Source organism: Mastigoproctus giganteus, chromosome 13, assembly GCF_048544385.1.
Source record: "Mastigoproctus giganteus isolate SK-2022 chromosome 13, ASM4854438v1, whole genome shotgun sequence".
Lineage (NCBI taxonomy): Eukaryota > Metazoa > Arthropoda > Arachnida > Uropygi > Thelyphonidae > Mastigoproctus > Mastigoproctus giganteus.
The window spans coordinates 41,448,006-41,474,424 of record NC_143587.1 but is presented as its reverse complement, the minus strand read 5'-3'; the positions used below and the strand labels follow the sequence as shown (position 1 = coordinate 41,474,424).

General features: G+C 37.0%; 1 protein-coding gene across 1 annotated transcript in view; it reads left to right on the top strand.

Annotated features, from left to right (window-relative positions):
• The window catches only part of LOC150075985 (prolow-density lipoprotein receptor-related protein 1-like), a 1,358,636-nt gene that overhangs the window by 117,674 nt on the left and 1,214,543 nt on the right, over window positions 1–26,419 (top strand). Inside the window, 2 exon segments of the mRNA XM_090387555.1 lie at window positions 13,979–14,133; window positions 25,870–25,969. Of these exon segments, the coding sequence (XP_090243681.1) occupies window positions 13,979–14,133; window positions 25,870–25,969 (255 nt within the window).

Sequence of the window (26,419 nt, the reverse complement as noted above, 5' to 3'; positions counted from 1 at the left end):
AATGCAGCACTTTGTATTTGTCAATGTTAAACTTTAGTTGCCACTTCTCAACCCAAAATTTCTAGATCCTGTTTGCAGTAGCACACTGCCATTACTGTCATTAACAACCCTGCCAACCTTTGTATCATCTGCAAACTTCGACACAGCCTGATGTACCTTCATCAATATCATTGATAAATATACAAAACGGCAGTGGGCACAACACCGAACTCTGTGGGACTCCACTAATAACATTAGTTCATGAAAAGCAGCATCCATTGGTTACCACTCTCTGTCTTCTTCCACTCAACCACCCTTTTATCCATTGTAGCAACTTACCTTTAATACCATACTGCTCCAATTTTGTGTAGTAATCTTCCATGCGCAACAGTGTCAAAAGCTTTCCTGAAATCCAAGTTTATGATATCAAATTAATTTTTTGCATTTAATGCACGAATAACATTTGTAACCACATCATAGTATCCAATCAAATTTGTCAGACAAGTCTTTCCCTTAACAAACCTGTGCTCTGTCTAAATTATTACTGCAGTTTTGTCTAGATGATTCTGCAGTGCATCTTTAACTAGTGACTCCATTATTTTATCTGGAACAGAAGTTAAACTAACCCTTTAGATCCCCCTTTGTGAATTGAGGATACATTTGCACATCTCCAGGCCGTGGGGACTTCCACTGAGTCCAGCGATGCTCTCATAATTATGGCTAACGGTTTGCTTAGTTTCGTTGCCTTCAACCTTTAATATAACTGGATAGATCCAATCAACCTCAGGTGCCTTTCTTATGTTTAACTTAAACAATTTCTCATCCACTTTGCTCTCAGTTATTACAAAATTATTAAGCACTGTTACAGTTTGATAAACTTCTGGCATTTTCCTCCCTTAATAACTCCTCACATGTGAATGTACATGCAAAATACTCATTCAGATTATCACCTTTCTGAGCAGGATCATCGTCAAACCATCGATATCAAGTGGACCAAACTGATTCATCCCCTTCCTTTTAGAGCGGTGTTTCCCAACCTTTTTTTTACCATGCCCCCACCTAAGTCTTTCTAAAATTCTGATTCCCCCTATGTAACATATACATATTTTTTATATTCAAAAATTGAATTATTCCCTAAATGAAGCCTAATTACAACTTGTTCAGGACACAAGACTTAGGTTTTAGGAAGAAATCATTAGGAAATTATTAAGAAAAAAACAGTAAGTAAATTTTCAGAACATATAATAGACAACTAAAATTCAAATACAAAATAATTTATATGAAAGATTTTTCTATATTATTTTAATTTTCAGTAATTATTATTTAATTGTTTAATAATTTCAACATTCCATGTGAAGTCACTTCTAGATGAGTGCACTAAATTTAGTGAGACCCTTGTGCTTGATGCTTGCTGCAGAGAGATTTTATATTGGTCTCCAATTTAGTCAGCTTCAGTCTCAAGTCTCTCCGTTTTGTGCTATCCAGTCGATTTCTTTTCTTTAGTAACAAATCATTTATGGCACTAAATCCACATTCAGCTAAATATGAAGATGGAAAGGGTAACAATAGCTCTCTTGCAAAGTTGGTTGAATTTGGGTATTTAATTTCTGTTTCATCACAAAGCCATGCCATCGCTCCTTTTATATTGAATAAAGTTTTAACTGACTCATCATTTTGCATTTCTGAGAGTTCTTCTTGGTACTGCATTGATACATCAGACAAATCCACTAACATTGGTTGCATCATCCAGGTTGGAAAATCAATTTGTTTTAAATCAGTGGACAGAATTTTCAGATGATTAACAAGTACAGCGGTATCAGTCACTTCACATTTTTGCAGCCAATGAAACTGTTCAAAATTTTTATTACAAATATATTTTTGACATAATTCAATAAATGTAATGAAACCAAATATCTTTGCTTTTGTATCGACGAGAGTTTTATTCTTGAAGTTGTTTATTTAATATATTTAGTTTTTCAAAGATATCGGCTAAATAACTCACAAATGCTTTACCATCGACTGTTAACAGATGCTTCATTTCAGGTTTGTCACTTAAAAAGTCACTAATAGTATCAAATAGTTCCATAAACCTTTTCAAACAGTTCCCTTTTGAGAGCCGCCTTACTTCAGTGTGAAGTAAAAGTCTAACATGGTCTGCATTTTGTTCTTCACAAAAAAGCTTGAAGAGACACTCACATTTGGCATTAGCTTTAATAGCATTGACACACTTTATAACTGATTTTAGTACTTCATTAAGAACAGGCGAAATATTTTTTAGCTACCAAGTTTTCCCTGTGAATAACACAATGCACAAGAAGCATTTCTGGATTCTCATCTTTCATCAATTTTAAGCAGCCATTTTTCTTGCCCATCATATTAGGAGCACCATCTGCAGCACAAGATGTTATATTTTTCATTGGTATATTATTGTCATCTAAATAATTTTTTAGCTTATTATATTTATCTTTGGAGGTAGTGGTGCTCTCTAATGATTTACAGAATAACATTTCTTCAGCAAAATTACCTTTATCAATATATCTTACATAAGTTATCAGTACGGCTTCACTGTCTCTCAAAGTTGATTTATCCATTTGCACTGAGAATTTTCTTGTTTTCAGCTTTCTAACAAGTTGTATTTCAATATCTTCACTCATTTCATCTATTCTTCTGCTAACAGTATTGTTATTGAGTGGCATAGCTTTCATGTTTTTGTCATCTTTTTCCAGAACTGTTTTAAGAAATGCTGATATTGATGGTTTGATTAAATTCTCTCCTATAGTATGATTTTTCCCAGATTTAGCAATGAGTAAAGAAATTTCATAACTAGCCTCAAGAGTACGATTGACAGTTGCAGTATGAGCAATAAACAGACTTTAATGTTGCTCTTTTTTCAAAATTCTTCTTTAAAGTTTTAAAGTAATTTAAATCTGAATTTACATGAGCATTATGTTTCGCCTTCAAATGCGCCTCAAGACGACCTCGCTTCATTGATTCGTTGGTCAAGCATTGTTAGCATAAAAGACAAAAAGGTGACTTTGATCGTGGACAGCGGGTATGAAACCAAATTTTAAGTATTCCTCTGAATACTGACGAACTTTTTTTTTTACTTGCACTACTCATTTTACTGTGCAACTGAAGTAAATAAATATAAGATAAATCAAAAACTAAAAATAAACTATGCATTAAAGTTAATTTAATTTTATTTTAATATATCAAAATTAATTATTAGTATGCTTTTTGAATGAATAAATCACACAAGTTACTGAATTCGGGCTATTAAATCTGTGGTCTCTGTGAACAAGCAGATAAGTCTAATTTGTCAAAAATGAGATAAGTGCACTATAATAAAGTATTTATTATTTACTATTATGTGATATGCAGATATCTTCGTTATTGTAGTTTTAGCGTGAGTAATAAATATTTGTATATTCGAATATATGTTTATATGAGAGTGTAAAGTTTATTTTTCCTCTCCTGAATTCGAGTTTTTGGACTTATTTGCTTATTTACTGAGACCACAGAAATATACATATATGACAAATACATACCATTGTGTATCACGGTTCTTCATTAATAATAATTCTGTGCACAGACAAAGTAATTTTTTATTTTAATCTGAGATCGCCAAACCTATCCAAATGTACAGTCACGACGCCCAAACGAGCGTTTGTATGAAAGGAATTACCTATTTCATATAACATGCGGAGTTTGCGCTAGGCTACAGTAGACAACCACTTTGCTTGCGCATTGCGCATGCCATAAGCAATCGTCCAATATAGTACATACTATTCCTTCACTAGGCATAGTAAGCAATACTCTCCGAGCAAACTATAGTTGATATTACTCCAAACTTTCAAGTGTGGCTCTATAGAAAGTACAACATTTAACTAATGCTTATTTCAAATTGAGATACCAACAATTCTTCTTTTGTACAAGTTAAATCATAGTAGGTGGTTGTTTTAAACTCTAGACGAGCAATTTTTGAATTGCCCCCTGAACAATCAAATTTCCCCCATGTGGGGCGTGGGACCCACGTTGGGAAACACCGTTTTAGAGTGTATAGAAGTAAACAAGTCCTTGCTGTTTTTCATGGCATCCTTTGCCAAATATTTCTCATAATCTGCCTTCGCTTGCCTAATTTCGTTTGTGACTTGACTACAGACTAGCTTATATCTGCCATAGGCTTATATGTTGCCTGATAATTTATATGCATACCATACATTTTTCTTCTCTGCCACGAGTCCATTTATCCATTTAGGCCTAAACCTTGAAAGATAATTCTTAATCGGTATGAAAAGCCTAGTAGCTTCCACAATTAATTCCTTGAATGTTTCCCATTTAGAATTTGCTGCCGGTAACATCATCAGTTGGTCCCACTGTATACAATTTAAAAACTGTCTGAGACCACTTTAATCACCTTTATGAAAGCAAAAACCTTCCCTTTACCCCTGATGGTAATTAAATCTTTAAGTAAACCCCACATCAGTACACTGATCACAGCCACCTAGTGGTTCCTTTATCTGCGAATTTCTAATGCATGCTTCATCACTGCTGATAATCAGATCCAAGGTATTACTACCTCTGGTTGCCTCTCAAACAAGTTGCCGTAGAAATGGTCATCCAATAAATCCACAAAAGTCTTGCTAGTATGCGAATGACCAACCCACAAGTTCCAGTCAGTATCTTGGAAGTTAAAATCTCCCATTATAACACAATCTGATTTTATGGTCTATTCTATTTTTGTGTACAATTGTTTGTTGTACTCATTAGTCATTGGGCCTATAACACACTCTTACTCTCATTTTTGCTTTCCCAGTGCTTATGTCACACCAAACTGACTCGCATTGCACTGTCCATCTATGTCAACTGGATGCACTTCCTTAGATTTTGTTTTTTTTAATTAACAGCATAACCCCTCCTACCTTCGTATCCTGTCTATCCTTGCTGTACACGTTATACTCCCCAAATTCAATTTTGCATTCCTAATATCTTGTGACACTCCGTCTCTGATATCGGGCGCCTCCGTAGCCAGGTGGGAAGGAGCAGCAGTGCGTAGCACATGCTTCTTGATTAGACCGGCGTTCGAGCCCGTCACCACCAAATACGGAGGATGCGGAAAGGTCAGGGAATGACCACTGCATATCCTGGAGCAATATGGCCTTAGTTGCTAATGCTCCTAAAAACCAAATAACAACAACAACAACCGTCTCTGATATCCGAATAATATCCGCCTTTGATGTGTTGACCAGCACTTCAAATTCATCAAATTAATTGCTATACTTCTAGCATTGGTGTATATGCAAGTATACAAGAAGCACCTATTTTTATTCTTAATTACCCTAACACAGCCCATTTATTTGTTTCATGATGACTGCCATCAGTCCCTGAAACCCCCAGCACCCTGCCCTCCAGGCTGCTGCTCATTCTAATAGAAGTACTGTAAGAATCCTCCAGAGGAGAAGAAGATACCTTACCAGAGGAGAAGCAGCAGAGGAGAATACCTTCTCCTCTGCCTGCCGCAACTCTTAACCTTTTAGTCTGTGAATCGCCCCAAGCTAGCAGTTTTTCGACCTACCTAACATTGCCTCGATAGCATCAGCAAACACCCTTGCACCCCTTCTATTTAAGTGTATCCCATCCCTGTAGGAACAGTCTCTCCTGTTAACAAGCACAGACCACTGTGAGAAAAATTGTACCCCACGAGCCTTGCACAGTCTCTCCAGGGCCGAATTGATTGACAAGGCTCTCATCATGTACTCCCTCCTATCGTGTCTGGGCAGAATTGCAGACATTTTCAAATTTAACCCTAATTCACAACTTTTTTCCAACATTGATCTGTACTTGTTTAGGAAATCTGCAGATCTACTCTTAATGTCATTAGTGCCAATGTATACAACAATATTGCCCTTTGTGCCCTTAAAAGATGATATCTGCACAACATCATCAACTTTTGCCCCTGGCAGACATACCCTAGCCCTATTCGGTCTATTCTTTTTACAAAATATATTACCCATCTCCCTGACAATAGAGTCGCCCACAATAACTAACTCCTGTGTGACCAGCGCATTCTGCCTCTTGGAGATTGCAACTCTGTTTCCTGATGCACAAGAGTGAGCTCTGGCATTGAGTTGGGCAGCTGAGAACTCGATGGGTCCCTCGTATTAATTTCTTCGCAGGCATCTACCCTACAATTCCAGCTCTCATAGACCCATGAATGCTGAGTCGGCACCTAATTTCTAGAGACTCTCTGCACCTAGCACACAAAAAAACATCCTTCTTGGCTAGATCATGTTCTGTTCCAGAGAGTTCAGCAAACATTTCACAAGCTGCACAATTTTTTAGGCTGTGATGCATTGGAGAATTGTCCCCCCCCTCAGTTCTTCCCTGAGTCACAGCACTCTTGCCACTTTGTGCCCATTGCTTTTTGCATTGCAATTGCTTTTAAAATGCGTTTTTCCAGATTTTTATTTCTAAAAATTAATGTATCTGCATTATGTTTACTGATATTGGCAAAAAAGAACCCTACAAAAAATTCAAAAAATTCTCTATAAGATGAAAGAAAACCTTCATATTATGGATTGTTTACTCATGCCTATGAACTTTTACTAAATAGGTTTCAGTTGTATTGTATTTATGCTGATATATAGACTGAATATTTTTTTAAAGTAAGATTTGAAATTTATTTTTATGTTGACTAGTCATCTTATGTACAATATATCATGTACAATATAGTAAAATCCTGTTACAGTGAGTACCATTTAACAAAAATTTAATTTAAAAAAATATTTCTAGGTCCTAGCACTTCCATTATTATTAGTGCTTTTTATTAACTTGTTTGAACTATCTTATAGTTTTGATGAAAAATTTAGTACAACAAATTATTTGTAAAGTCAACCTAAAATGTTCTAGTAAAATGTATTGGAAAATTGAATATCACTGTGTCGCCTATATTGTAGCCCACAATGTGGTGCTTTGTAAGTATGGCAGTGTTTTTTTTTTACTGGGAATAAAAGAGAAATAGAGCTTTTAAAAGAAGTGGTAAAAAAATGATTTATTTTTATCTCCCTTCATTATGTTTTCTATCTATTTTAGTGATTATGTTTTTTTAACTCCTGCAGTATCCACATATATTTGATTCTGCTAAAGTTGAATTTTTATATGGGGGAAAAATGTTAATAACAGAATTTACATAATTAATATATGAAAGGTAAGAATAAGTTGTACCTCCTGTACTATATTTCTGAATATGTTTGCTATTATATGTAAAATTTGTTTTAAAATCAAAACTTTGAACAAAATGTTATACATGTATAACATTTTGTTAAAACTTTTGGAGTAGATATATACATTAATTCAGTCATATATTATTGATTTTATATGTTGTATTTAATACCTTAATTGCCATGTGACAGTATTTTGTCTTATTTTTTTATTTTATTTTTTATGTGAACCCCAAACACGAGAAGTATTAGAACCTATAGTACTTAGTACCATGCTTGGGTTTGAGGTTAAGAAGACGAAAGAAGATATTTGTTGACATTGGACTTGAACTTCTGTAGATTGTAATTTTCAGAAAATACATATGAAGGAAGGTTGTTCCAGAAAACGGCAGTTGAATGAATAAATGAGGAAGATGAAAAGTTGGTTCTGTGGGTTTGAAGTTGGACAGTAAATGGATGTTGGCTAGTGGCGGCACGTGTTTGGACTGTTTTGAAGGAGAGAGCAGGAATTATAGAAGCCAATTCAGAAGAACAGTGCCCATGGAAGTATCTGTAGAAGAGGCATGCAGCAGAAACAGTGCATCTATGAGAAAGCGAGTGGAGAGACTCTGTTAGAGATGAATCATTAATTAACCTAACTGCCCTCTTCTGAATGGAATCAAGAAGCCTGAGAGAGGTTTTGGGGGCACCACCCCAGATGTGGGAACAATATTCCATGGCAGGGCGGATTTGCGATTTATACAGAGTGATCAGCTGTTTGGAAGAAAAGTAACGGCGAGAGCGAAAGAGAAAACCAAGTTTTTTAGATGCAGAGGAAGCAATATTTGTAATGTGCTTGTGCCAAGAGAGATTAGAAGTCAGGGTAATCCCCAAAATAGATATATCATTTTGCCTAGAAATCGGAGTGTCACTAAAGATAAGCATAGGATCAGAAGAATCCTTTTTGCGAGATATAAGACAAGACTGAGATTTAGAAGGGTTGAAATTAACTAAGTTGTCTTTGCCCCACTGGAGAATTACCTGAAGATCGGCATTTAAGGAATTGGTAGCAGATTTTCGAGAAATTGAAGCTGATTGAGCAGGACAAGGTTTCTCAAAATGGAAAGTTGAATGCAATGTGCTATCATCGGCAAAACTATGGATAGGATTTCCAGTCAATGGAAGAAGGTCATTGATATACAAGAGGAAAAGAGTGGGGGAAAGAACTGAACCTTGGGGGACACCGGCATTAGTGGAGAAGTTAGAACACACAGAGCCATCTACCATCACCCTCAGTGAGCGATCAGAGAGAAAACTGGATAACCAATTACTAAAAACAGTCAACTTGTGTTTCACCGAACCTTTCCATTGAATTAGTCCATAAATGGGTAACATAAGCCAGAATATCTCCAGTGGATCGACACTGACGGAATCCATACTGGTGATCGTTGATCAGACGGAAGGTTTCTAGGTAGTTTAAGAGTTGGCGGTCCGTAGCCAGGTGGGAAGGAGCAGTAGTGCGTAGCACACGCTTCTTGATTTAGACCGGGGTTCGAGCCCGTCACCACCAAATACGGAGGATGCGGAAAGGTCAGGGAATGACCACCGCATATCCCGGAGCAATATGGCCTTAGTTGCTAATGCTCCTAAAAACCAAAACAACAACAACATTAAGAGTTGGCAGTTAATTGATTTCTCCATTACTTTAGGAAGAGTAGAAGTAATTGCAATGGGACGATAATTGGATGGGAGGGATTTGTCACCCTTTTTAGGAACTGGCTGGATATGAGCAAATTTCCAAGCAGAAGGAAAAACACCTTTGGAATAAGAAAGTGAAAAAAGGCGGCAAAGAATACGAGCAAGTTCAGGAGCACAGGTTTTGAGAACAAGTGGAGAAATACCATCAGGACCTGGAGCTTTCTTAGCATCAAGATTCATCAAAATCCTTCTGATATCCTTTTGACGGAAGACCACAGGAGGCATTGAATGGAGCGTGTTGGGAATGGTGGGAGGTGTTTTACCATGATCATTAATACATGAGCTGGAAGAAAAATGGGATGCTAGCAGATCAGCTTTATCCTTGGCTGAAGTGACAACAGAACCATCTGGTTTGGACAGAGGTGGGAGCAAAGATAGGCAAAAGTTGCGGCCAATAGCTTTGGCAAGAGACCAGAATGCTCGGCTACCATTAGGGCACGAAGCAAGTTTTCTACTCTTAGCCTGTTCAAACTCTAGTTTGGACTGATTAATAACTGCTTTACAACTGTTACGAGCTTTGGTGTAGGCAGAAAATCAAACTGAAGAATTAGAAACAAGCCAATTATGATATGCAACATTCTTCTCTTGGACAGCCTTAGCACATTTATAGGAAAACCAAGGTTTTGATAAATGACGAGATTTTAAAGTGGAGTGTGGGATAAGGGATTCCATTCCTGCAAGAATAATTTCACTGACACGATCTGAGCAAACGTTGACATCAGAAGTTTTGAAACAGTAATCTGACCAAGGAAAAGAAGAAAAGAAGTCTCGCAGGTCATCCCATTTTGCATTCTTGTAATGCCAAACAACACGTGGTTGGGAATAGCCATGAGATAAAGGCTCCATTGGAGAATCGCCAAGTTGTGATCTGAAGTGCCTAAAGGACCTCTCACTTCGACCGTGTACTTAGAAGGGTTGTTTGTGAGAAAAAGATCAATCGTATTGGCTGTATGATTAGGATTGTCTGGTATTCTTGTAGGTAAATGAACAATCTGTGCTAGGTCATTAGTAATTGCAAAAGCCTCAGCATCTCGACCTGCTGACTCGGTGTGACTAGAAAACGGAAGCCAGCTGGAGTTGTGAACATTAAAATCACCAAGGAAAATTACTTCACTGTTAGGAAAGTTGGACTGGAGAAAGTCAAGTTGCAAAGAGAGGAAGTCAAAGAGCTCCAAGTGATTAGTGGAGTTGGGAGAACGGTAGAGACAACAGATGAATTTGACACATTGAGGTAGAGAGATTTTAAGCCAGAGAAGATCAAAGAGAGGAGATTCCAAATTTCCAAGTCTCTGACAGGGAATATCAGAACGGACATATGCACAAGTACCACCTTTGAGGTGAAAGGAATCATACAGCGAATAATTTGGGCATCTGAGATGAGCAGTAGATGAATCAACCGATAACTGAGATTCTGTCAGAAAAAGTACATGGGGTTTGGCAGACTGCCAGTGGAAATGGACATCGTTGAGATTAGAATTGAGACCACGTATATTTGTGAAATGAATTAGGAAGTCCTTGGGAGGTTTAGATCTTTTCGCAGATAAGCTTGCTCTATTAGTTTGACAATTCATGGTGTATTCAATAGTAAGAAAAAGTAGGTGGGACATTCTGTATGAAGTAATTAAAATTTTTGGATATGGCGTACATGTGGTAAGAATATACCCAGATCCTTGATATAACGTGGCCTCGACAATGCTCCCCGCATACACACTACTCGGACTCCCTCCAGTCACTATCTGGCAGAGTAGAGGTAGCAAGATTATACACTAGCTGATCCGGAAGCTTCCTAGAGAGTTAAAGGTACACCGGACTGAACCAATAGGTTCAGTCCGGTGTACTAACTAGTGGCCGGCCTGCGAACACCGTTTTAGAGCTGTACTCTCGAAATGTAAGGAATAATGGATCTCGCCCGACGTTCATCATAACCTCAAAAGTCATCAATCATACTGCATGATGGAAGAGATAGGGAAGGGTTGACCGGAACTTAGCTCTAGAGACTAAACATGGGTTCCACCACTTCAAGCCTCCAATAAGCAAAGTGGTGGTATTTCACCGGTTGATGAGAGTCATCTACCACCTAGTACTGCCTGGTAACATAGAGGGGCGGCGTTCCTCCATGTGGTGTGGGCGCCACACCTCGACCCCTGCTTACATTGGTACACACCTGGGTGTCACCCACCATGTATTTGTGCATGGAGGTTATACCCAAGATTACTAACAGTCCCACCATCGTGAAGCTGCAAGCAGAGGATTTGGCTGTCACAGACCATCCGGACTTCGCCGAAATTGGGTCCACTTGACTTAAGTGTCACCCGAATATCAGTTCCATAAGCGTTTTAGACTCCCATGTAGCAAGTACAGCTTGTCTGGCATATCTGAGAGAATGTTTGTGACAACCTCAAGGACCAGTTATGTCTTTATGTCTTATGCCTTTTTTTTATGCATTAGACCATGTGACAATATTTATGTCACATTTTCATTTTACTTTTTGAACAGGTTGACTTTACTGCAGCATATTCTCTAACATGAAATAAATCTAGATGGCCTGGCAGATCCAAGTGTGATTTTCTCTATTTTTTATTTATTTATTTATTCCCTGTAGGAATCTACTTTTTATTAATATTTGGCAGTTAACTTAAGTTTTTAAAATAAAGAACTTACTACTTATGTTTGTTAAAAAGTGCAGCATAATTTGTTTATGCAAATAATGAATTTTTTGAAATAATTATTCAAAAGATTCATTTTAGCAATATTCATCTTAGAAGCTTATTGTAATGGGATTCTACCTACAAGGTTTTGTATATTATACTATCGTATTATATGCTACAAATAAATTGAAGTTTTTAACATTTATTTGAATGATATTGCAGTGGATACTCATTATCTCTCTAATGGCTGAGTAAACAGTTGATCTAAAATTTTCTCTCCTGTTTCTTTAAGTTTCCTTTGTACAAAATCAGGCTTTTTTTGACTTTATAAACAAATAAGTATCGCAGTGCATTTCATAAGGTTTCGATTACTCTGTAGCAATGTGTGAGAAAGTTGTGGCAGTTCTCTACTCATGGTGGTGAAATTTTATTTGTCACAAAGATAGATAATTGACATTCCATTGTATTTTAAATGAATTAAAAGGGAAAAAAATAGCCTAGTTTACATAGTTTTAATTATATATACAGAGTGTCCCAAAAATATTTGTACAAATGTTTAGGGGAGGTAGGTAACATCTAAAGGAATGCGAATCGCATAGGAACCCATAACCGGAAACGTCACGGGAAAGTAGTAGCAGGGGCACAAGAAGCAGAAATAACACAAGACAGTAATTAGTGGCAAACATTTATTTGACATAATATTAACAATGGAGTACGAGATGGATGCATTTCATGATGTTACAACAGATGCTCGAAGGTTCCACCATGAGACGCGATGCACGTGTGACACCGACGCAGCACGAATTGGCGGACACGGTCGAACACACCTAGAGTTTCTTCAGCGCAGATGAGTCTCGCCACAAGATCCATTTCCATCTCCACAGGCGATTCATACATGATAGATTTGAGGGCCCCCCACAGAAAGAAATCAAGGCTCAATAAATCAGGTGAGCGTGAGGGCCAGGCAACGGGTCCACCATGGCCAATCCATCGACGCCCAAAACACCTGTTCAAATGGTCACGAACACGTCTTCCGTAATGGGCAGGCGTCCCGTCATGTTGAAACCAAATGTTGCGTCTCACATTTGCTGGAACATCGTCAAGTAACCCTGATAGAACTTGTTCAAGAAAGATCTGATATTTAGCGGAGTTCATGCGGGATGGTAACAGGTATGAGCTGACTAAGCAGTCACCGAGCATACCTGCCCCACATTTATTGCGAAGCGATGTTGTGCCGCATGGGGGCGCACACCGTGTGGGTTGTCGTTTGCCCACACATGAGCATTGTGCTGATTGAATAAGCCTTCCCAAGTGAAATAAGCCTCATCCGTGAACAAAACATAGGTTACTGCTCCCCAAGATCATGAGGATCTTGGGGAGCAGTAACTGAACCCTTTGGTGATGAAACGGGTATAAGAAATCGTCGTGCCAGACACGCTGTACACTGCAACAAGACACTCCTAAGGCAGAGGCAACGGCACGTGTGCTGGTAGTAGGATTATTCTGGACGGCATTCGACACACTTTCTTCCATGGCGGGAGTTCGCGTCGAATGTGTTCTGCCTGCACTACTCCTGTTAACTCTAAATGACCCATAATTGCACAAATTTTGATGCACACGTGCAAACAAACGGTGGTCCGGTACATGTCTGTCTGGGAAGCATTCTCCATAAATTTGTTGAGCGGCTTGTCCATTGTCCTCTGCTAATCCATACACTTGGTGCATGTCTGCCAGCTCACAGTTCGTATATCGATGCATGCTCTTCGTGCGGTAACTACTGCTTGAATGAGTAAACCAGAAATTTTCTCTCTCGCGAACTGATGAACAGCGTCTACCAACTTACGGTGACGTTTCCGGTTATGGGTTCCTATGCGATTCACATTCCTTTAGATGTTACCTACCTCCCCTAAATGTTTGTACCAATATTTTTGAGACACCCTGTATATATATATATATATATATATATATATATATATATATGTTTGTGTTAATATATTGAATAAAGTATGCATAAATGGATGTGAAAATTACACAGAATGCCAGAAACTAGAAGGGTGAGGATAGTAGAAAATGAAGTGTAGTAGATATGTGAAAGAATGTTAATATCCTAAAAGTTATGATGAATTAAGAAAATTATGGGCTGAATTACATAGCCAATAGAAGGTGAGTGAACTGTAAACTAAAATTAGTACTGTAAAATACAAATAAAATAAAAATAACCTTGCATCCTTTAATGCTGCTTTGCACTTTTAGGTGCATCTGTCATACCTGACTTATTAGCCTTTCATTAACTGAAACAATTTCATCAACTGAAAACCTTTTTTTATCCACTGTAACATTTAATATATTTATATATATATATATATATAAATTTTTTTTTTTTTTTTTTTTTAGTACCTGAAGATGAAATAACAACTCTTTTGTTTGCCAATTCTGTAAATATCCAACATATTTATTTAAACGGGTCATTAGTTGAAGGAAGTAGCACAACATCTGTTCGAGAAAGTTTAGCCATGGATTTCGATCATCGAAATGGAATAGCATGCTGGGTACGTTACATGATTCTAATGTTACAATTTAATTGCTTAGATTTTGCTTTCATTTTGCTCCGTGCTGTGTGGGCACCACACTACATGGAGGAATGCCACCCTTCTTTGTTACCAGGCAATACTGGGTAGCAGATGACTTCTAATCTCTTGAGGTTATGATACAAATCATGCTGAGGTACAATCTTCCTTACATTTCAGGGGTACAGCTTTAAAACGGTGTTCACAGGCTGGCCTCTAGATAGTCCACTTGACAAAACCTATTGGTAACTCTCTAGGAGGCTTATGGATCAGCTAGTGTATAATCTTCCTGCCTCTGCTCTGCCAGAAAGTAACTGGAGGGAGTCTGAATAGTGTATATGTGGAAGCACTGTCGAGGCGATGTTTTATCAAGGAGGTGGGTATATTCTTACCGTGCGTACGCCACATCCAAAAATTTCATACAGCATGTGTGCTCACCACATGCTGTATGAAATTCCATTGCAATTACTTCTACTCTTTCTAAAGTAATGGAAAAATCAATTAACTGCCAACTCTTAAACTATCTAGAAACCTTCGATCTGATCAATGATCACCAGTATAGATTCCATCAGTATCGATCCACTGGTGATATTTTGTCTTATGTTACCCATCTATGGACAGATTCAATGGAAAAGTTCGGTGAAACAAAAGTAGTTGCTCTTTACATCTCAAAGGCTTTCGATCATGTTTGGCATAAAGGTCTTCAAACAAGCTTCCATCTTATGGTTTGCCAACTGTTTTTTGCAATTAGTTATCCAGTTTTCTCTCTGACCGCTCACTGAGGGTGATGGTAGATGGCTATCTATCTTCTAATTTCTCCATTAATGCTGGCATCCCCCAAGGTTCAGTTCTTTCCCCCACTCTTTCTCTTGTATATTAATGACCTTCTTCCATTGACCAGAAATCCTATCCATAGTTTTGCTGATGAGAGTACTTTGTATTCAACTTTCCAGTTTGAGAAACCTCACCCTGTTCAATCATCTTCAACTTCTCAAATATCCGCTATCAATTCCTTAAAGGCTGATCTCCAGGTAATTTTCCAGTGGGGCAAAGACAATTTAGTTGATTTCAATCCTTCTAAAACTCCGTCTTGTCTTATATCTCACAAAATTTTACCCCAAGGGCTCACATCTCTGAGTATGGGCTTGGCACACCTAGGGTCCTGAGCTGGATACCATCATCTTTTCTTCTTGGTGATTCCCTTCTACTTTTGACTCTCTCTCTCTCTCTCTCTCTCGGTAACTCGCGGAATTTTTATTGAGTGGTGCAGCATAAGCCTCAGGCTTCCTTGCACCATATAGCTAATAATAATAAAGGATTTTTCTTCTCCTTTTACTTACCTTTGGTGACACTCCGATTTCTAGGCAAGATGATATATCTCTTTTGGGGATTATCCTGTTTTCTAATCTCTCTCTTGCACAAGCACATTACAAATATTGCTTCCTTTGTATCTAGACAACTTGGTTTTCTCTTTCACTTTTGGCGTTACTTTTCTTCCAAGCAGCTGTTCACTCTTTAGAAATCGCAGATCTGCCCTACCATGGAATATTGTTCCCACATCTGGGGCGGTGCCCCCAAACCTCTCTCTCTCAGGCTTCTAGATTCCATTCAGAAGAGGGCAGTTAGGTTAATTAATGATTCATCTCTAACAGAGTCTCTCCACTCGCTGTTTCATAGATGCACTGTTTCTGCTGCATGCCTCTTCTACAGATACTTCCATGGGCACTGTTCCTCTGAATTGGCTTCTATAATTCTAGCTCTCTTTCAAAACAGTACGAACATGTACCGCCAGCAGCCAACATCCAATTACTGTCCAACTTCAAACTCACAGAACCAACTTTTCGTCTTCCTCGTTTATTCATTCAACTGCCGTTTTCTGGAACAACCTTCCTTCATATGTATTTCCTGAAAATTACAGTCTACAGAAGTTCAACTGTAATGTAAACAATTATCTTCTTTCATCTTCTCAACCTCCAACTCATGCACAGTACTAAGTACTGTAGGTTCTAATACCTCTCATGTTTGGGGTTTTCATTAAAAAAAACAAAAAAAACCCATTTTCTTACTTCTGAATACACTATGAATTGTCAAAATAATAGATCAAACTTATCTGTGAAAAGATCAACCTCCCAAACACTTCCTCATTCATTTCAGAAATATATGAGGTCTCAGGTCTAATTTCAGTGATATTGCTGTCCATTTTCACTTACAGTTGGCCAAATCCCCATGTACTTGTTTTGACAGAATCCCAGTTATCGGTTAATTCAAGCACTGCTCATCTCAGTTGTCCAAATTATTCGCTGTATGATTCCTTTTGCTTCAAAGTTGGTACTTGTGCATATGTCTGTTCTGATATTCATTGTCAGAGATTTAGTAATTTTGGATCACCTCTTTTCAATCTTCTTAACTTAAAATCTCTCTGTCACATTTTGTCTGATTCATCTGTTACCTCTATTGTTCTCCCAACTCCACTAGTCACTTGGAACTCTTTGACTTCCCCTCTTTGAAACTTGACTTCCTCCAGTCCAAATTTTTCTAACAGTGAGTTAATTTTCCTTGGTTTTAATGTTCACAACTCCAGCTGGCTTCTTTTTTCTGGTTACACGGACCCAGCTGGGCAAGATGCTGAGGCTTTTGCAGTTACTAATGACCTCACTCAGATTATTTATTTATCTACCAGAATACCAAACAATCCTAACCATCTAGCCAACACGCTTGATCTTCTTCTTACAGACAACCTTTCTAAGTACATGGTCAAGGTGAGTGGTCCTCTAGGCACTTCAGATCAAAACTTGGTGATGATCTCTTCTCCAATGGTTCTTTCTCTTGTGGCTATTCTTATCCTCATGTTGTTTGGCATTACAAGAATGCAAAATGGGATGTTCTGCAAGATTTCTTTTCTTCTTATCCTTGGTCAGATTACTGTTTCAAATCTTCTGATGCCAACATTTGCTCAGATTGTGTCAGTGAAATTATTCTTGTAGGTATGAAATCCTTTATTCCACACTTCATCTTAAAATCTTGTGCTTTATCTGATTTTCCATTAAATGTGCTAAGGCTGTTCAAGAGAAGAATGAAAGTGTTGCATATCGTAACTGGCTTGTATTGAAATCTCCAGCTTCATTTTCTGCCCACACCAAACCTCTCAACAATTGAAAAGCAGTTATCAATCAGTTAAAACTATATTTTGAACAGGCTAAGAATAGAAAACTTACTTTTTGTCAAAATGGTAGTTGGGCATTCTGGTCTTTTGTCAAAGCTATTGGCGACACTTCTTGCCCATTTTTGCTCCCACCTCTTTCAAAACCAAATGGTTCTATTGCCACGTCAATCAAGAATAAAGCTGACCTACCATCATCCTATTTTACTTCTAGCTGATGTATTCATGGTGTTGGTAAGCCACCTTCTACCATTCCCAGTATACTCCATTCAGTGCCTCCTGTGGTCTTCCATTAAGAGGATGTCAGAAGGATTTTAATTAATCTTGGTGCTAAAAAAGCTCCTGATGGTATCTCTCTACTTCTAATTAAAACCAGTGCTCCTGAACTTACTCCTGTTCTGTGTCATCTTTTTTCACTTTCTTATTCCAAAGGTACTTTCCCTTCTGCTTGGAAATTTGCTCATATCCAGTGAATTCCTAAAATAGGGTGACAAATCCCTCAAATCAAATAATTGTCCTTTGCATTTACCTCTACTCTATGTAAAGTAATGGAGAAATCAATTAATCGTCAACAATTCAATTAGCCAACACTTACACTATCTAGAAACCTTCCATCTGATCACAATCACCAGTATGGTTATCGTGATACCTATATCACAATAACCATACTGGTGATCGTGATCATCATCATTATCAGCCATTTTCAATCCACTGCAGGATGAAGGCCTCTCCAGCAACTTTCCAGTTCCTTCTATTTTGAGCACTGGCCATCCATTTACTACCCACAAACTCTTGAATTTCATCTATCCATCTCCGCCTTTGTCTTCCAGGTTTTCTTCTAGCTCCTCTTGGATACCATTCTGTTATTTTCTTAGTCCATCTGTCATCATGTCTTCGAGCTATGTGTCCTGCCCAAGACCATTTTAGTTCTTTAGTTTTGATAAGAATGTCCTTTACTTGAGTTTGTTGCCTAATCCATGTGTTTCTCTTCTTATCTAACAGTCTGATTCCCAATATGATTCGTTCCATTCTTCGCTGTGTAGTTCTCAGCTTCTCTTCCATTCTTTTGGTGAGTGCCCAAGTTTCACTTCCATAAGTCATGGTGGGGAGTATACATTGGTTCATTATTTTACGTTTCAGACAAACTGGGATATTGCTCTTCAGTATGTGACTATATTTCCTGAATGCTATCCATCCAAAATTTATTCTTCTCTTGACTTCCAGCCATTTATCATTATTACAGCTAATAACTTGTCCCAGATAAGTATATGACTCCACCTTTTCAATTACTGCTCCTTCAATCATTATTTCCCTTTCTGTGGCATACTTGTTCATCATTACTTTTGTTTTAGCCATATTCATCTTTAGTCCAAAATCCTTACTAACTGTGCATAACTGATTAAGATTTTCCTCTAATTCTTTGGGATCGTGGCTTATGACCACAATGTCATCTGCAAATCGTAAATGGTTTAGGTACTCTCCGTTCACGTTGACTCCTTTCTGCGACCAGTCTAATCTTCTGAAAGCTTCCTCAAGGGCAGCAGTAAACAGCTTCGGAGATATTGTGTCTCCTTGTAGAACTCCTTTCTCGATTTTAAATTTGCTACTCTCTTTGTCTAGTCTAATAAAGGATGTAGCACTCTCATATATTTTCTTCAAAATCATAATATATGGAGTATCTATGCCTTGTCTTTCCAGTGCCCGAAACATTGCCTTATGCTGTATGGAGTCAAATGCCTTTTCATAATCCACAAATGCCAGGCATAATGGTGTTTTATATTCATTTGCTTTCTCCATTAGCTGTGATATTACGTGAAGGTGATCCATAGTTGAGAATCCTGTCCTAAAGCCAGCTTGCTCTTTCGGTTGATTCTCATCAAGTATTCTTTCTAATCTGTTAGAAATGACCCTTGTGAACAACTTGTAGATGTGGGATAACAAACTAATTGGTCTATAATTTCCAATTTCTGATTTATCTCCTTTCTTATGCAGCAAAACTATGATTGCATTATTCCATTGCTTAGGCGTCACACCTTTTCTAATGCACTTTGTGAAGAGCCTTGCCAGTTTTTGTGTTATGTCTCTTCCTCCCAATTTTAACAACTCTACAGTAACTTCATCTTCCCCCGGGGCTTTCTGATTCTTCATTTCCTTCAATGCATGTTCTACCTCATCAGGAAGAATATCGGGTATGTCGTAATCCATTTGCAATCCATCTTCCCCACTGCTGGCATCATTCCACTGCTCCATGTATAATTCTCTATAGTAGTCTTCTGCTATTTGAATTATGCCTTCTCTGCTGTTTATAAGTACACCATCACTATTTTTCAGTTTCAGTATCATTTGTCTTTCTGTATTACTGCTCATGGCTGCTGATTTAAATCCTTTGTTTTCCCTTAATGCTTGTTCTACTTTTCTTGTGTTAAATCTTCTTATGTCCTCTCTGAGTCTCTTTCTAATGGCTTTGCATAACTCAGTATACTCAATTTTCTCCCTGTCAGTGTTTTTCTTGCTTTTCATTTGTCGTCTTCGGTTCATCATGACAAGTGTTTCTTGACTAATTTTTTCTTCTTTGGATTTCTTTTTCCCTATAGGTTTCTTGGGCTTTATCACTTTCAAAAAGTTGTAATATTCCTCGTCGATATCTTGGTCCTGAGCAGTCTGCAGAAGCTCAAACTTGTTCTTAAGTTCCAGTACATACTGCTTTTTCTCCTCTTCTGTTATTTTTAAGACCTTTGTATTATTTACTCGAGTCAGTTTTTTCCTTTCCTTTCCTACATCTATATCAAGTGTACATCTTACCATTCTGTGATTACTTCCAACATTTACCTTATTCAGGACGGTAACATCATTCACAATATATCTTCTGTTAGTGAGGATGAAGTCAATTTCATTAGTAGTTAATCCATTCGGACTTTTCCATGTCCACTTTCTGTTCACCCTTTTCTTGAAAAAAGTGTTCATTACTGACAGTCCTTGAGATTCTGCAAATTCCACAAGTCTTTCACCTCTTTCATTTCTTTCACCAATTCCAAAATTTCCTATAGTTCCCCTTTCTGTGCTGTTTTGTCTTTTTCCAACCTTAGCATTGAAGTCTCCCATAATAATAGTGTAGTGGGTTTTCTGCTCATCTAGAAGACTCTCAATTTCGGTGTACATTTCTTCAACCTCTTCATCATCATGGCTCGATGTTGGTGCATAAATCATTATGATCTTTAGCTTGTACCTCTTAGAAATCTTGAGTCTTGACACCCTTGGTGATGTACTTTTGAATTCCAAAATGTTGTTTTTAAAATCTTTATGGACCAGAAACCCAACTCCACCTTCACTCCTTTCACTGTTTCCATTGGTGTACAGCAGATTTCCACTTGATAAACTTATAAGTAATTCATTTCTTCTTCTTCTTTCAGCCAAACCAATGATATTCCAATTCACATTTTTTAATTCCTTTTCCAGCTCTAATATCCTGTCTTCACCGATGAGTGATCTTACGTTATAACAGGCCAGGTTCAATTTCCGTGCATGGCAGCCTGGTCATACCCAGTGATATGTTACCCATATCACAATATGGGTTACCCATGTTACCCATAAGATGTTATCATGATATTATCTTATGTTACCCATCTATGGACAAATTCAATGGAAAAGTTTGATGAAACTTAAACAGTTGCTCTTGACATTTCAAAGGCTTTTGGCTTATGGTTTGTCTACTGTTTTTTGTAACTGGGTATCCAGTTTTCTCTCTGAGCATTCATTGCAGGTGATGATAGATGGCTCTCTGTCTTTTAACTTTTCTACTAATGATGGTGTTCCCCAAGGTTCAGTTTTTTCTCCCACTCTTTTCCTCTTGTGTATTAATGACCTCCTTCCATTGACTGAAAATCCTATCCATTGTTTTGCTGATAATAGCACATTCATTCCACCTAGGCTGCCAAGCACGGAAACTGAACTTGTTACAATGAAAGTTACAATGGAAGATCACTCATTGGTGAAGAGAGGATATTAAAGCTGGAAAAGGAATTAGAAAATGTGAATTGGAATATCATTGGCTTTGCTGAATCAAGAAGAAGAAATGAATCACTTATAAGTTTATCAAGAGGAAATCTGCTGTACACCAATGGAAAAAGTGAAAAGAGTGAAGATTGGAGTTGGCTTTTTACTCCATAAAGATAAAAAAAACACAACATTTTGGAATTCAAAGGTACATCGTCAAGATTACTACTCAGGATTTCTAAGAGGTACAAACCAAAGATTATAATGATATATGCACCAACATTGAGCTATGAGGATGAAAGAGGTCGAAGAAATGTATACTGAAATTGAGAGGCTTCTAGATGAACAGAAAACTCACTACATAATCATTATGGGGGACTTCAATGCTAAGGTTGGAAAAAGACAAAACAGCACAGAAAGGGAAACTATGTAGAAAATTTTGGAATTGGTGAAAGAAATGAACGATGTTACCGTCCTGAACAAGGTAAATGTTCAGGACTGTAACATGGATCACAGAATGGAAAGATGCACACCGTTTTCTTAGAAATAAGAAAAGAAAGGAAAAAACTGACAAGTAAATAATATGAACGTCTTTGAGATAACACAAGAGGAGAAAAAGCAGTATGTACTGGAACTTAAGAACAAGTTTGAACTGGATATAATCCAACTAATATAAAAAAAACTGAATATAATCGTTCAAGGAGTAGAAATTGAAAAGGCGGATTCATATACACCTAAACCTCTTTTTACGCGATCGATACGCATAAAAATAACTACTGACTCCATAGAAAAAGTGAAGATTGGTTCCAAACCTGAAATATAAGCAAAATAATGAAAAAAACAAACATTAAATTCGTTAGGATCATAAGATTTTTATTTACATTTCATGGAGAACACACATACATATAATGAATTTTAATAACTTTAAAAAAAAACATTCATTTCAGTTGTTTGCTAAGGATTCTATAAAAAATTATGTTATTCGCTATCAGTTTCTGACAATAAACGCAAAAGCTTTCGTTTTCATGAGACTAATATCACTAGAACTACTAGATATGGTATTATCGTCATCGACTTCTGCCTCAACTTGTGGAATTCTTCTTGTCATGTCTTGAACAAAAGTACCACTGGTTGTTTCAGTAGTTTTAGGCATGAACTCAGTTATTAATTGCTGTGTCGATGCTTTAGATAAGTCACGATATAATTCTCTGTATGAAGACATTAACAACTTAAGCTCACATGAAAACTTCCCAGCACGTTCTTCTTTTGGATCATGTCGGGCAAAATAATTGCCTAAATTACTGGCCAGTTTAAGACCTTCTTTAATTATACCAGCAGTAAAAGTAGGATTATCTTGATCATTATCTTTAACTTCTTCGCTTTCAGGACTGTCCAGATTTTAGCAATATCCATTTTACTGCTTTTAAACATCTGACTGAGCCGTATACACTCAGTCAGATTTTATCCGACAATGACAATGTGTCTGCTGTTTTTAGCTATTTTAAATCAATAAAGGATTTTACTTGTATTTAAAATTTACATCTTATTGTTATTTCTTTATTGATTTATCTTTTTTACATTTTATACCATTGTTATTTTATATCTTGACATGGTGACCTTAGTAATTAGATCAGTGAAATTAAAATTTTTATATATCACCTGGTTTTGGCGCATTATAGCCTTAGTTGCTAATGCGCCAATAAAACCCAACAACCAACAAATCTTCGCTTTCAGGAGTCTCAGAAACAATCTCCACTATTTCATCTTCGCTAAGAGGTTTATCAATTAACAATTCTTCGATATCTGCCAACGTAAGATCATCGAATCCTTCTCCGCCAATTTCACACGTCAAACTTATTATATTGGGGAATTCTGCAGTATGATTGAAGGGAACAGGAGCATTCTCTTAAACACATGTGTGCCAAATAGCATTCCAGCATGCATTCATAGTTTCTGGTCTCAGTTCAGATAACGAAAATCGAACCTGATCAATACAATCCATAATTGAAAATTTTTTCCACACATCCATAACTGACAGTGTTTCATCATCATTTAGCTTGTTCAAAAAGAACTGAAATGTTCATCTGACATAATATGTTTTAAAAGTTACAATTATACCCTGATCTAGAGGTTGTGTGGCAGAAAACAAAATTGCACATTTGGGTGTTCTATGGCAGGATGACCAGGTGCATTATCAATAATCAAAAGCACTTTAAATTCGAGACACTTGTCATTCAAATAGCATCTAACTTCTAGCACAAAATGCTTGTGGAACCACTCAGTGAAAATATCAAAGGTCACCCTAGCTTTTTTTTTGGCCATCCAATGAACTGGCAATTTTTGAAAAGCTATGCCTTTCATTGGCCGCGGTCTTAATGATTGATTTATGAGCGATGGTTTTAACATCCAATCTCCTAAAGTGTTTGAACAAAATAGGAGTGTTATGCGATCGTTTGCTGCTTTGAACCTACCGACAGTTTTTTGCATTTTTGATACGTAAGTTCTGTTTGACATTTTTTTCCAGAAAAGGCCAGTTTCATCCATATTCCAAACTTGTTCACGAGTGTAACCTCCATCTTCAATTATTTCAGCAAGTTTTTGTGGAAATGCTTTAGCAGCTGTTTCATCAGCAGAAGCCGTTTCACCTTTAATTTTTATATTATGAAGAGCATGTCTTTTAATAAACTTAGCCAGCCAACCATTGCTTGCATGAAATTCATATTTTTTCCTCGATTGAGATGAAGTATCTGGCTACAGTTTTTTAATCTGTTCATAAAATCTCAATGCTGATTGCTTGATGGAATTTCCATCAACTGGCATTCTTTTTTGTACATTATCTTTTGTACATTATCCACATCACTAAAGCTTTTTCGGCCTTTTCTAGAACAACATCTCTTGTGTATGATGATAATTTCGCACTCGATTTTGTACCAGAACATACCGCTTTTGTAATAGCCTCTTCATTTTTCTTTATAGATCTGATAGTTGATTCACGGACTCCAAAATGCTTACACACATCCACCGCACCTTCCCCAGTGGCGCCTCCGTAGCCAGGTGGGTAGGAGCAGCGGTGTGTAGCACACGATTCTTGATTAGACCAGGGTTCGAGCCTGTGACCACCAAATACGGAGGATGCGGAAAGGTCAGGGATTGACCACCGCATATCCCCGGACCAATATGGTCTTAGTTGCTAGTGCTCCTAAAAAAAAAACAACCTTCCCCAGTTTGAAGGCGATCTAAAATTTGAATTTTTATATCCAAGGAAAATCTTCAGTTAATGAAATGAAAGTTTGAAAATTACATACAATGTAGCTTACCATTTATTATTTCTTAACAAAATTATTAATTTTATAATGCGATTTTTATTTTGATTTCACTTAAAAAATGCAAATGCAAAAAATGCGGTAACTGTGTTTTCTACTCAAACACCAAATTGAAACTGCTAAGAACTGCTTTTTATGTGCAGTCAGTTATGTAATTCGGGAAATTCCCAATAAATGAAATTCGTAAGAATTTTCTAAGTTGATACGAGAAACCAAATTCAAACTTTTTTTTTTTGTTTATGCGCAGTCAGTTATATAATTCGGGGAATTTAGAATTTAGTTTTCTTAACTGAAACGAGAATGCAATTTTACAAACTTCTCAGAATTTTCTTGAATTACGGATTTTTTCCTGACTTAGACTTTAGGTTGGTCACATAAAAGTGAATAAAAATCGTGTAAAAAAATTATTTTTGATATCCCAATTCCCGTAAGTCCGAATTTGTGCAAAAAAAATTCGCATAAAAAGAGGTTTAGGTGTACTTATCTTGGACAAGTCATTAGCTGTAACAATGATAAATGGCTGGAAGTCAAGAGAAGAATAAATTTCAGATGGATAGTATTCAGGAAATATAATCATATACTGAGGAGCTTGTTGTTTTGTTTTTAGGAGCATTAGCAACTAAGGCCATATTGCTCCGAACTGAGGAGCAATATCCCAATTTGTCTGAAACAAATAACGAACCAATGTATACTCCCTACCATAGCTGAAAGCTACACAGCGAAGAATGGAACAAATTATATTAGAAATCAAACCGTTGGAAAAGAAGAGAGAAACATGGATTAGGCAGTAAATTCAAGTAAAGGACATTCTTATCAAAACTAAAGAACTGAGTACTTGGACAGGATACATAGCTCAAAGACATGATGACAGATGGACTAAGAAAATAACAGAATGGTACCCAAGAAGAGCTAAAAGAAAACTTGGAAGACAATAAAGGAGATGGACAGATGAAATGAAATTCAAGAGTTCATGGGTAATTAATGGATGGATTAACAATTCACATCATTTTGTGGTGAAATGTTTCAAAAAGATGTTTTTAAATTAATGCCATTCAATTAATAACAACTAGAAGCCTCTGAGCTAAAATTCTTCATATAAATTTAATAAAATTTCATAATATTTTTTTAATATATAATATTTTAATAATATATATATCACAATATCCATACAATAATTTTTATTTTAATGAAATCTCTGATGCTAATTCTTCATAATTATTGTTTATTGCTTTAAATATGTAGGTAAATCATAATGGAACTCTAGCTTCTCTTCAGTGTGGGAGGGTTTATAATTTGACAGACAAGTGGACTTTGCGCTCACCCGATTTATTTTCATTGACATGTAAGTTAGTATTTTATTAATGTACTGTATAAATTTTTTAATTCCTTTTATTCTAGAAGTTGTAAGATCTTAGGTATAGAGAAGCAAATAGCTTTATTAATTGATGTTCAGTCAGAAATAGATCTAGAAATGTTGGTGGCTGGGGTTTGGACTCAATGAGCAAAATATGGAATATTGGTATTCCATGATGGTTTATATTTTATTTCTGTTTATTTCGCTTGAGAATTTCATCAGTGTTTAGGCATATATTATGGCCACTAATGGACTTATTCTCTTCAAGACGCCTGGTCAGCGTGAGGAGGAAAAGACCAAACCCTCCAGCAATGAGAACACAACAATACAAATGGCCCTCAGTCCCCAGCAGCTTTCACTCTCCCTCTTACGGCAGCGAGAGGATCAGAGTGGAAGCAGAGGGTGCTAAGAATCTCTGGGTACGACCAGGCTGCCATG